The 12,704-nt window shown below is 44.2% G+C and overlaps 1 protein-coding gene across 3 annotated transcripts in view; it reads right to left on the bottom strand.

Moving 5' to 3' along the window:
• Positions 1–145: 145 nt before the first annotated feature.
• Positions 146–12,704, bottom strand: part of LOC309489780 (B-cell receptor CD22-like) — a 13,635-nt gene continuing 1,076 nt past the window's right edge. For 2 of the 3 annotated variants that reach the window (XM_082158683.1, XM_082158684.1), the window contains exons 3-9: positions 12,545–12,704; positions 12,204–12,446; positions 3,243–3,497; positions 2,160–2,253; positions 1,971–2,016; positions 751–1,001; positions 146–522 (exon numbers count right to left, since the gene is read on the bottom strand). The exon at positions 12,545–12,704 is cut by the window's right edge. In XM_082158683.1, the coding sequence (XP_082014809.1) occupies positions 465–522; positions 751–1,001; positions 1,971–2,016; positions 2,160–2,253; positions 3,243–3,497; positions 12,204–12,446; positions 12,545–12,704 (1,107 nt within the window). In that variant the 3' untranslated portion in view covers positions 146–464. The remainder of the gene's footprint in view (positions 523–750; positions 1,002–1,970; positions 2,017–2,159; positions 2,254–3,242; positions 3,498–12,203; positions 12,447–12,544) is intronic. The other variant, XM_082158685.1, reaches the window with a different exon arrangement.

Genomic DNA, 12,704 nt, shown 5'->3' with positions numbered 1-12,704 from the left:
CACACACAAGCTATCACATTTAGTAGGTTACTCTGAGTTTAGGTCTTCAATGACCCAGAAATGACCACACACAAGCTATCACATTTAGTAGGTTACTCTGAGTTAGGTCTTCACTGACCCAGAAATGATCACACACAAGCATGAATTTGGTAAAACTGATATGGTCTTTTTATTTGCTTACAGAAAACACATGAAGTCAAAAGTTCAAATGATTTTAAGAAACAAATTACCAAGCCAGTGACATCACAAAATGTTTTTAGTCTCACTAAACACGTGTTGTTGGTTCTTGGCTCTTTCCTTTGTATTCTGCTCTTGTAATGAGAAAAAGACACTGCATTCCTGACGTCTATTTACCTGATTTAATGAACAATAAATAACTGAGTGAATTAGCATAAATTAACATCCCTACTCTCAGAATATTGTTTCATTGTTTTGGCCTTTGTCTTCATGATGGTCTCGTTCACTCATTTGACACGGCTGTAGATCACAGACGCCTCTTCCACAGTCTGCACATTTGATCGCCTAAAGAACATCAAATAAAACAACAATCATGTTATGGATCAGATTGCATGATGATAAAAGTCATTAAACAATTCAGATGTTTCTGAAACATCAGTGGGACACAAAGTTGTTAAGAAAAACATTCCAGATTTAAAGAACTATAAATGCTCCTTTCATCAACATGAGGGTGAGTAGACGGCAAATGTTTTATTTCTGCGTGAACTGTCTCTTTAAGCTCGTTCTTCTCACCTCAGGACAGAATCAGGCTGACCAATCCTGATATTGTCGTAGTGGCTTTCGTTCTCCTCTGCTCTCTTCGTCTGTTTGTTTCTGTGATGTTGGACAGTTGCGTACTGGATCTCCTCAGTCTCTCTGCATTCAGGAGCATTTGTGTCTCTTCTGGGTTTGCTGGAAGTAACACTGGCGTACTGAGCGTCATCACAATCGGCTGATTCAGAAACATGAACGTCTCTCCCTGTTACGGTAGAGTACAGATTGTCCTGAAACAGAAGAAAATTAAAGGGGTGGTTGATTATGATTTCACTTTTCTAACTTTAGTTAGTGTGTAATGTTGCTGTTTGAGCATAAACAACATCTGCAAAGTTACGACGCTCAAAGTTCAAAGCAAAGGGAGAGATTTTCTTTAACAGAAATGGCTTTTTAAGGACTACAACAAACGGCTGGTAGAGACTACACCACATTCCTCCCGGGTTAGTGACATCACCAACCCTAAAATTTACATAAACCCCGCCCCCCAGAACACGATTTATAGATTATCATGACAGAATATGCTTATCAATGACTAGAAGATAACTACACATAAGCTACATAAACTCATCAACTAACCATTCAGAAATGTCCTGTTGCTTCTACATGTTGTCACTTCTTCTTGAGTCTCTCCATCTTTGTCTGACTCCGGTTTGAACATAAAAGGCTAAAAGTTTTAAAATGTTCAGTGTATGTGTGTGTGAGGTTAAAGGACATGAGCTGTTGAAGCTCCGCCCACTGTGCCGTGAGCAGCAGCTCATTTGCATTTAAAGGGACACACACAAAAACGGTGCGTTTTTGCTCATCCTCAAAAAGTGACAATTTTAACATGCTATATAAAAATATCTGTGGGGTATTTAGAGCTAAACATTCACACACACACTCTGGGGACATCAGAGACTTATTTTACATCTTGTGAATAGGGCGTTATACCACCCCTTTAAATATTATTTATTATTCACATTTAAGGGCTGTACACACAGAACACGTTTTTCCATTTCAGTGCTCTACTTTTCATTGTTTTTCTATGTAAACACGTGCTAGACGGACGTGTTTGACCGTTATAAACACGGCACTCAAATTAAAAGGCGATAAACTTTCTTTGGGTTTCTTTGTCTCTCGTTCCACTGACTGTCTCTCACGTTCTGTGTGAATGGCCCCGTCTAACTAGACTATTCACATGTTGTGTCCGGAAGATTTACCTGTTTTTCGGTGAGGTCTTCAGCTTTAGCAACTCTTCGTTTTCTCCTGATTTAACAGACATTAAACTTGTAAGCTGCATTTTAAAGATTAATTACTAATCACATCACATGAGGCATTTCCACCTGCACTAGTCTGAAAGAGAATTGCATTCACTCACTGTAATTGAGAATGATTTTAATCAAACTTACATTATAAACAGAATGATGATGATGATGACGATGAAGAATCCTAAACACGCCACAGTGATCCCCAACCCGACGAGCCAGCCATGACCAGGATGCACTGAAAGATGAAGAATTTGAGTTCAGATTAACTCTCAAAGCTGCATAACTGTCTTGAACTCTTTATACAATAAAACCTTCATCTGTGACAGTTACAGCGTCTGATCTCTGAGATGTTGATTGTGAGCCTGACAGTAGAAGTGTCCACTCTGTATTAGGGCTGGGAATCTCTAGGCATCTCACGACTCAATTCGATCCTGATTCTGAGGACTGCGATGATAAAACGATTATCTTTTTTTTCTATGCAGATTTTCTTTTTTCACACTGTGTGACTACTTGGTACTTTTAAAACAAAGTATTTGTAATGATCCATAATGAATTTACTTCCAATATATTTTATTAATTAAACAAATGGAAGTGATTTGGCAATAAATGTTGAGATAGAGTTTGTAATTGGCTTTGCCTTTTCCGAGTTGGGTGAAAGCTTCTAAGGTTGTCCTGGTTTTAACATCAGCGCTGTTTGATCTGACATGTGTGGGTTATAATAGAATTTGAATGCTTCCAATTAGATCTCGCTGCGATATTATTAATTCTGCTGTGAATTTGAACACTTTCTCACTGGATCTCCCAGCGCTGTGTAATAACAGTATCACGTGATTGCGATCAGCCCACGAGTAAACCTGTTCTGAGCTCGCGCTGCACTAAACGGTCCGCGCGCCACAGCTCAAACGAATAGCGCAGTTTCGTTTCACTTTCGTTTGCCGTTTGATGTTTCTCATGTGTGACAGAAGTTGCAGCTCTTATCAATTGCACAACGTGGTGGTCACACCAGTGCGACTTCTTGTCGCCATTTGGTCGCAGTCTGGATCTCTACTTGCATAAAGTGTGGCTCTTGTCCAGGTCCTTGTCCCCTTCAACTTCATAAAGCCAAAGTTACGCTATTTTAACGCAAAGATTTTTTTAATCTTATTACACATTTTTAAAATTACTAATATGGACTGAATTTATCAAAACAGAAAATTTGCATCTTATGTTTTATCATGAACTCACACATGACGTTTAAAGTCACAGCATCAGAGTATTTCTCTCCATGTTCATTGCTGGACTTGCACTTGTATTCTCCACTGTCATCAGAGCTGATCTTTGAGATGCTGTAGATTCTTCCAGATCCTACAAGCGTTCCTCCTTTAATCCAGCTGATTTCTGCAAGAGGGTTTGAGTCACTGCTGCAGTTCAGAGTCACTGAATCTCCCTCCACTATTACACCAGATGGACTGATGGAGATCTCAGCATTCACTGGAGGATCTACAGGAGAAATATATAGCATCACCCGTCACTCACCCCACCAAACACTTCTATTTTTGTTCTTACATACAGTTGATACGAGCAGAATTTAGCATAAACAACAGGAATCCATGGATCCTTGTGTCAACAGGTCATGTCACTTATTAAGAAATATCCAAAATGAAATAAACAGTACTTTTGTGTGTGTGTGGTAGTCAGTAAATCAGTGCTGGATAGATTACTTACAAACTATAGTCAGTTACTGATTCCAAATTCCCCCAAAAAAATTGTAGTTAGTCACATAATTGTTAGGTGTGGCTGTAGAAAGCGCTAGTGATGTTCGGTTCATGAACGAATCGTTCTTTTGAGCCGGTAGGAAGTAACAGGTCAAGCTGGTTCATTAATCAAACTGAATCGAACTTTAGTTCCGGGTAAATGACGCAAAACACACAAGACAATTGTTATCCAATATAGGTGACGTTGGGCGCCAAAAAACCTCAGAATCTTTCGACTGAACGAGAGCTATTGAGGCTGAAAAGCTTTTCACACGGCAGTTTACGTAATGTCTCGTTCCCTCCTCTCAGGGAACAACGGTTACGTGAGTAACCAGAGATGTTCCCTTATCGAGTCGGTCCCTCGACATTACGTATGGCGAACGTATAAAACCCCCGCCGTGTGAAAAATTGTCAGCCCAGCTCGCAGCACGAGCCCCTGTAGAGCACAAGCACTAAGCCCTCAGACTATAGTACATTAGCACTAGGTCGGGTACCGGACCTGGTTGAACACCCAGATGTACTCTGGCACAGAGCCAACTCGGCGCCCACACCATCAGTATCTCCCCGTATCCAGTTAAGCAACACTGTGTGATATGGGGGAGAATGCAACAATATATTGGTGCTTGAGAATACTGCCAGCTTATGAACGCGGGCATAATAAAAGGGAGGTACATCATATAGTTAATGTGATTATTATCAACCTCAGCCATTACTATTGTAACTCGCGCTGTCTATACGACCTGGTTGAAACCATGATTAGAACACGCGCCAGTTGGGGTGTCACCCAATGGCTGCTCAGCTCTCTCCTCCTGCACTGACAGAACGTGTAGTGTGAATGAGGGAATGTCCAAGTTATAAAATCTCGCGAACGTGTTGTGAGATGACCAGCCCACTGTGATGTCCTGAATAGACATGCCTTTCGCCCAAGCCCATGACGACGCCAAACTCCTTGTGGAGTGAGCGCGCACCCCCAGTGGGCAATCAGTTCCTCGGGAAGCATAAGCTAGTTGCACAGCTTCCATAATCCAGTGTGATAGCCTCTGTTTCGACAGTGCGCTGCCTTTCTTGGTGCCCGCGTAGCAGATGAAAAGCTGCTCTGAAGTTCGAAACTGGCTAGTCCTGTTCACATAAGCACGCAGCGCGCGCACTGGGCATAAAGCACACTTCTGTGATACTGAATTAGCGTCAACGGGGCAAAACGCTTGAATTGTAACCACCTGAGCTCTGAACGGAGTCGAGAGCACCTTCGGCGTGTAGCCGAGTCTGACCATGCAATCGTCCGGTCCGAACTGCATACTCGCACTGTTCACTGACAGGGCATGCAAGTCTCCCACTCGTTTCCCGCAGGCTAGCGCGGAGAGCACTTTAAGGTCGCTAGATTCAGCTGGTTCGAAAGGTGGATCGGACAGCGCACTGAGCACTAACGATAGGTCCCAAACTGGCATCTGACAAAGGCGGGGAGGATTAAGCCGCCTCGCCCCCCGGAGAAATTCGATATCAGGGTGTGCTTCCCCACCGAATGGCCATCTAGCATGTCACAAAAGGCGGCGATAGCGGCCACGTATACTTTCGCTGTAGACGGAGAGCTGCCAGCGTCCAGACGTTCCTGCAGGAAGGTCAGAATAGTGGAGATATCACAACCCTTTGGGTCTTCCCGTTTGTCAATACACCAGTTAGCAAACACCTTCCATTTCAGAGCATATAAGCGTCTCGTCGAAGGGGCTCTAGCCTCTGCTATTGTCTGCAGCACTCGCTGTGACAATCCGCATTGATCTGCCACACATGCAGGTCCCACAGCTCCGGGCTGGGGTGCCACATGGTGCCCCTCGCCTGGGATAAAAGGTCCCTTCTCAGCGGGACTCGCCACGGGGGGAGCTGCGACATGTTCACCAGTTCCGGGAACCACGGCTGGTTGGGCCACTGGGGCGCTACCAGAATCAACGCACATCTCTCTTCCCTGATCTTTTGCAGCACTAGCAGCATTATTTTGACCGGGGGAAATGCATACTTCCGCCCCTTGGCCCAGCGGCTCGACAGCGCGTCCCCTCCCAGAGGAGCCGTTGTCAGTGAGAAGTACAGCAGGCAGTGGGCGTTCTCCTCTGAAGCAAAGAGGTCGTTCTCCGCCTCGCGCGCAGAGATTCCAGATCATATTTATAGTTTGAGGGTGTAGTCTCCACTCTCCGTGCACAATACTGGGTAGCATGTCCGCGCCGCAATTCAAACTGCCTGGTACATGTACTGCTCGGATCGAAAGAAGTACCTGATCCGTCCACAAGAGCAGCTGCCTCGCTAAGCCCTGCAGGGATCGCAACCCTCCCTGGCGATTGATGTACGCCACCACCGCCGTGTTGTCCGTTCTGATGAGAACATGATGGTCTTTCACGAATGGAAGGAAGCTCTGCAGAGCTAGACGAACCGCTTCAATCTCCAAGCAGTTTATATGCCAGCGCTTCTGGTCCCCCGCCCACGTACCGAACTCTGGTCTGCCATCACAGAGAGCTCCCCAGCCTGATAGCGATGCATCCGTAGTGACCACTACCCTCCTGACCACTCTGCCCATAGCAGCACCCTGTTCGTACATGGTCGTGCCGGACCAAAGTGCCAGAGTCTCGAGACATGAACGTGTTATGATAAGGCGTTCTGTCCCCGCTCTCCACGCCTGCGGCTGCACTTGGTTTTGCAACCAGTGCTGCAGCGGTCTCATGTGCAGCAAGCCCAGTCTGCAAACGGAGGCTGCGGCTGCCATCAGACCCAGTAGCATCTGAAACGTTTTCAGGGGGATGGCTCTGCCTTGAATGAAGAGGGCTAGTGTATTGTGAATGGACTGGATCTGGACAAGATCATCGTGCGCGAGTCCAGAATCATACCCAGGAATGGAATCGACTGACACGGCTGAAGCGTGCTCTTCTGTATGTTCACAGACAGTCCCAGGCATGTCAAATGGGTGAGGAGCCTGCGTCTTTGTTCCTCGAGAGTGCTTCTCGTTTGAGCGATGACTAGCCAGTTGTCGAGATAGTTCAGAACGCACATTCCACTGAGCTTCAGGGGTGCGAGCACTTTGTTTAGTAATCTCAGATCCAAGATGGGACGCATACCTCCATCCTTTTTCGGGACTAGAAAATAACGTCTGTAAAACCCGCAATTTCTCTGTTCCCCGGGCACTATCTCTACTGCCTGTTTGGCCAGGAGGGAGGAGATTTCTGCTCGTAGCAGCGGAGCGCTCTGTTCTGATACCTCTGACATAATCACACCGCCGAAGCGGGGTGGTCTGCGAGCGAACTGAAGCGTATAGCTGCGTTTTACAGTGTTGATTACCCAATCTGACGCCGCTGGGAGTGTCATCCACGCGCTCAGATGACTCGACAGAGGGGGCATTAATGCATGCTGCGGAGGGGGCTGCACGCCAGCCGGCAGAGAAGCATTGACAGCTATATGAATGGCCAGTGACTCGTCAGTGGCTCTTTGCACGGGGACACACATAGTCACATCCTCCTTCCGCTCTTTGAAGCGTCTCCCAGAGGAGAGGTTTCGTTTATATCATGGGTAATAGTAAGGGGAGGAAAAGATCTCTTTTGCTGAGACATGTAATGCTTTTTGTTTATTGAAACAGAACACAGCGGTTTCATGACAACATTTACACAAATATTCTCGGCTTTCTCTGTTGGTTGCCGAAGGAGCTCTGAGCAGGAACAAGCTCTTTTCGCCGCAGGTCCGCTGTCGTGCACGGACCGAGCTCTTTTCCTCCTGGCACGAACATCAGGAACATCATTGTCTGCCGGTCGCCCTTGGCTGCTGGAAGCTGGTTTTGCGCCGAAACGGGGCTTCCTGAATTGCCTCTGACGAAGCGGCAGTTCAGGCTCGCGGTGCTCTCTCGCGCTCGGGGACGCGCGCCTAGAGTATCCAGCTGAATGCTGAGCAGAGGACGATCTGGACCTCGCTCTAGGGGGGGCTTGAGACCGTTTCGGTAGAAGACCTGTTTCAAGGTCTCGGCGTACTTCTCCGAAAAAGCCTCAACCGCGACGCCAAAAAGACCCGTTGGGCTTACCGGGGCGTCCAGGAGCTGCTTCTTCTCTGCATCGCGCATCTCTGTCAGCCACGTGCGCAGCTTCCTTCGGAGGGCGGTAACTAGCCTCAGCGTAGGTGAGAGGTTCTGACACGTGAGGGCGGCATGGGCGTTGGGCCGACGCTAACTCCTCAACAGAGTCCAATGACGGAGCTTTCTGCAGTCTCCCGGTCCGCGGCTCGACAGCGGCGGGTGGAGGAGAAGCAGGAGTCATAAGGCCACCGCTACGGGTAACAGCTAGCCTTGCGCGAAGGATCTTGATGGGAAGTTCCTCACAGGTTCGACAACCTGATCCTTCGAGCGCCGCTTCTGCGTGGGCCCGACCCAGACACAGCACACACTGCTCGTGTGCGTCCGGGAAGTCGATTGGACCACCACACATGTGGCAAAGACACATTTTCTTTTTTGGTTTCCTAGCAAAAAATCTGCCGGAATGCGAGAGGGGATAATTCCACGTTGTCCACTCTGTTTGCGTGAATTTATGGCGAAACCAGGCTCCAGGTGAAGAAGAAAGATTCTGAGTTTTTTTGGCTATTTGTAAGCAAAAGAGTTATTCAAATCAGGCTTCAGCATTGAGGAAAATGGATTTCCCCATACGTAATGTCGAGGGGCCGACTCGATAAGGGAACTAACAATTACAGGGAACTCATATAAACAGGATCAGAACCAAAAAAAAAAAAAAACTGAACATAACCCCTAACAGTAATCTATTACATTACACACATTACATTGTTTATCACATTCATTTGAATAAGATATGCTTGCTATAAATACATGTAATTAGTTAATACCCAGCAAGGCTGGATTGGTAATCTGGCATACCGGGCAAATGCCCGGTGGGCTGACGTCCTTTTTGGGCCGATACATCTCATACTTTTTTTTTAGCCCATAAAACTCGTACATCGGCGGCTCATTCATTTTGTTTTGTTTAATTGACGGCTCTGGGTTAGTGCCGGTGTAATGCATTGGTAAAAAAAAAGTAAGCGTTAGTTTTTTTTCCAATGACAGACCGGCCCATGAAACGCGTAGATTGGTTGTTTTCTTGATTGACACTGGGCTGGCCCAATCACATCTTAGTTTAAACCCCTCCCCCTTTGAGCTTTGAGTGAGCGTGCAGTGTCAAGTGTGTATCTGTCAAAATAGTCTGAGAGATGGAGAAGAAACGCAAGGAATGTGCAGAGAAATAGCGTAAAAAATAGATACAGGCCCTTCAAGCAGACGCTGTAAAATGAGTCAAAATATATATGTTTTCTGCAGCAGCAGGACCTTCATCAGCTCCAGTGGCTGATGAGGAGGATAGTGAGGAGGATCAGGAGAGAGATGAGAAAGTGTAGAGTCCGCGGTAAGCAGAAATGAAAGCTTTAGCATAAGTTCTGCCGGGAAGACTCAATTACTACGTCACCTATTGCCTTCACTTCTATCCAATCTTATTCTTATGCTCACTGTATAAAAGCTCGGTACTTACACATGTTGAGTTTGCAGATACTGAAGCGACGATTACCCCCATCCTCCCCACCACCACCAGGATGGTCCTGTCCATACCTCCCGGGGGAGTCGGCTGCGCCCCTGCCTTCGTCTTCAGGCAGGAATTGCAGATCCGATACCCTCGGATTATGCACTACGGACGGGGCCTACGCCAAATGACTTTGTATATTATCAGCTTGCTGAGCTGTCAATAAATGTACGATTTGTTGAAATAATTCTCCCGAGTCTTTCTGGTAGAACTACTTTCAAAACACTTTGGCTATGAGTGTAGGAACCCATTACCCAGTTACACATTATTTCCACACCTGCATAGTTGACGATTACTTACAGCAATTTACTAGAAGTTTAATGAGACGATTTTGTATCCATGTTTTCCGCCAAAATAAAAGCTTGATGCAGTTTCCGTCAAAATAAAAGATCATGTGCTAAGTTTAGAAATTAGTACAAAACTAATTTAGAAAGTTTTCTTTATTTTTCAGTGCATTTGTTTTACAATATATGGCTATTAGGCTACTGTCATGAGATTACCGGTAATATTATAACTATTATTATGTAGTAGTGTAATATAGACAGACACTGTTACTAAAAGAGGTTTGATTTTTTCTTTGTTTAATTTTCACTCTTAATATGGGTTGGAGCTTTTAATTTTGAACTCTCAAACTGCACCAGATTGATGAATTTAACATTAAAATGCACAAAATGTTCTTAGGGGGGGCATGCCATCAAACCCCCCTAGAGGGACAGAGGTCCACCCACCACAGTTTTACCAAAGATCCTGTGGGAAACACTGGTATTGCTATGCCAATGCAGCTTATAGCTTGTTTTTTGGATGCATCACTGTGGAATATAGTTCAATTGTATTAATAAATTAAAATTTTGTACTTATTTCATCTGTTAACTCTCACTCGTTCCTACTCACTCATTACATGGCATTAGTGGTTTTAATGAATAGAAGTTGAACAAAAACATATTCAAGGGCGTGCAAAGATGGGTGGTGTTTATGATCATATGTAGTGGGCCAGTCTGGGCCAAAATGCCAGGGCCGATTTTCTGTCCCAGTCCAGCCCTGCTACCCAGCTCTGACTGTATTATGCAACACAGTTTTTTTTCAAACATTTGTTGCATAATACTGATTACCACAACCACACACAATCAAAAGTATTGTATTTTAGTAGGGCTGTCCCCGACTATGGATTTTCATAGTCGAATCAGAATCGTCATGTCTTGCCTATAGTCGACTAATAGTCGAATCATGTGTATGGGGGTGGGGCTGGGGGCGGGGCTTTAACGTTTCAAAGCCGCGATGTACAGAAAATCACACAAAGATATAGAAGAAAATGTATAAAAACATTTTTGATCAATAAAACTAAGAAATAACATAAATAACTCCAGAAAGGCCACACTGCAGATTTGCATTTCACATGCAAATCAAATTAATTCGGCTAAATTACCTGTGCGAGCAGGCCAGCCTACAGCACAACATCGATGCACCGAAAAAATAAACAATTAATTTACTAAATTAAATTAGAACAGAATATAGGCTACCTTTCTAATAAATAAAAATACAAAACGAAATAAATCAGAATCAAGTCACAGGATGAGGAGAAAATGTGTGCAAAATGCCTAAAGTGCAGGGGAACATATATTCAAAACACAAGCCACAAATAGTTAGATTAGATAACCCTGACAGATTAATAAATAAAATAAAAATAAAGAAATTATTAAAATAACGATAGTAGCCAGAATTTTCAACTTTGTCTTTTTAACTGCAGAAACAACAATAAATGCTAAACTGGAGAGGCAGTCTTTTTAGCTAAAAATGTTCACAGCATCCAAAAATAAAATTAGAACCGGCTGAAAAGTTTTGAAATCACTTGTACCTGATCGAGAGAACAAATCCTGAACGTCTTTCACTCTGTCTGTCCGTTGGAGTCTTTTCAAATTGTGCGCGCGGATTCTAACGTGAAACCCAGTCTATGCGTGAAACATGTTAACGTTGGCCGGCAGAAGTGCGATCATGGTTTTCCTGATGCTAAATCCAGCCTTGGAGAATATCCTTTCTAATCGTGTACATCCACACTTTAGATTTTCTTATCCCAGACATTGTTAAAGATTTAAATCCTTGCCGCGAAGACGCTCCTCTGTCGGTCACGGACTGAAAGTGAAACTTAAATCTGTCACGGGGTGTTTGGATTTATTCACGCACGTTAAAAAATATTTATTAAAAGCTTCTTTCTTTGCACATTTTTATATAGGCCTACAGCATTATCATAATAGGCTGAATATTAACGTAGCCTATTGACATAAAAGCTAGTTCTATGTGAAATCAGACATTGAGCGCCCTCATATAGCCAAAGTGGCATGATCCTCGTTTCATAACACCTCTGCGAAGATTCGACCGTGAGATCGGTAGTCGAATCAGGCTCCTCCTATCGAAGCATCGAATCTTCGACTATTCGGGGTCACCCCTATATTTTAGTTTTGTTTTCTTTAAAAAAGAGGAAAAAAATGGTGAGGAACTTACAATAGAAGTGAATGGGGGCTAATTTTGGAGGATTTAAAGGCATAAATGTGAATCTTATTATTTCATAAAAGCATTTACAATCAGTATTTTGTTAAAATGTGTGAATTATTTGAGCTTTAAAGGTGTTTAAACCATTATTTGAACAGCTGTTTTAGTGTGTTGTGTTTATGGCGTGGCGTTGCCATGACAAGGGAGTTGTAAAACTGAATATAACTGAATATAACATAAAATGTTACAATCAAACATGTTCATGTTTTGTGACTGTACTATTGAAACAGTGAGCATTTAAATGTTTTAAAGATTAGCCCCAATTACTATCATTTCTAAAGAAAAGGAGGGACGAGTGAACTCTACTGGCTTTGGAAAGAAAACACACTCACACATGACATTGAGCTGAACAGCAGGAGAGATGAGAGTGTGTCCGTCTACACCACAGCTGTATCTGCCTGAATCCTCTCTTCTCACTGGGTTGAGGAGGAGTGTGTTACTGAGGTTAGTTAATATCATCTGTGAGTTTCTGTACCAGATGAATGTGTCTCTGTCAGTCGGAGCGCAGCTGCTTTTACATCTCAGATTGACTGGATCTCCCTCTGTCACTCTCTCAGGAGACTCCACCTGAAGATCTGAACACAACACACACATTATATCTAGTGCTGCTGTCATACACTGATTATTATTCAACATAATGCACAGAAGAAGAGATGAAACTCATCAGAGTCACCTGTGACAGTAAGAGTCACTCCTGGATTACCACTGTATTTTCCAACAGGTTTATCAGTGATGAATCTGAAATAGTACATGTGTGAATCCTTCAGTGTCACATGACTCAGTCTGACGGTGCAGTTCTTCTGTTTATCTCCCAGATACTGAAGCCTCTGATG

The sequence above is a fragment of the Leuciscus leuciscus genome (genome assembly GCF_965113295.1).
Source record: "Leuciscus leuciscus genome assembly, chromosome: 24".
NCBI classification, from domain to species: domain Eukaryota; kingdom Metazoa; phylum Chordata; class Actinopteri; order Cypriniformes; family Leuciscidae; genus Leuciscus; species Leuciscus leuciscus.
The sequence above is the reverse complement of the archived record's forward strand: the minus strand, read 5'-3'. Positions and strand labels throughout refer to the sequence as shown.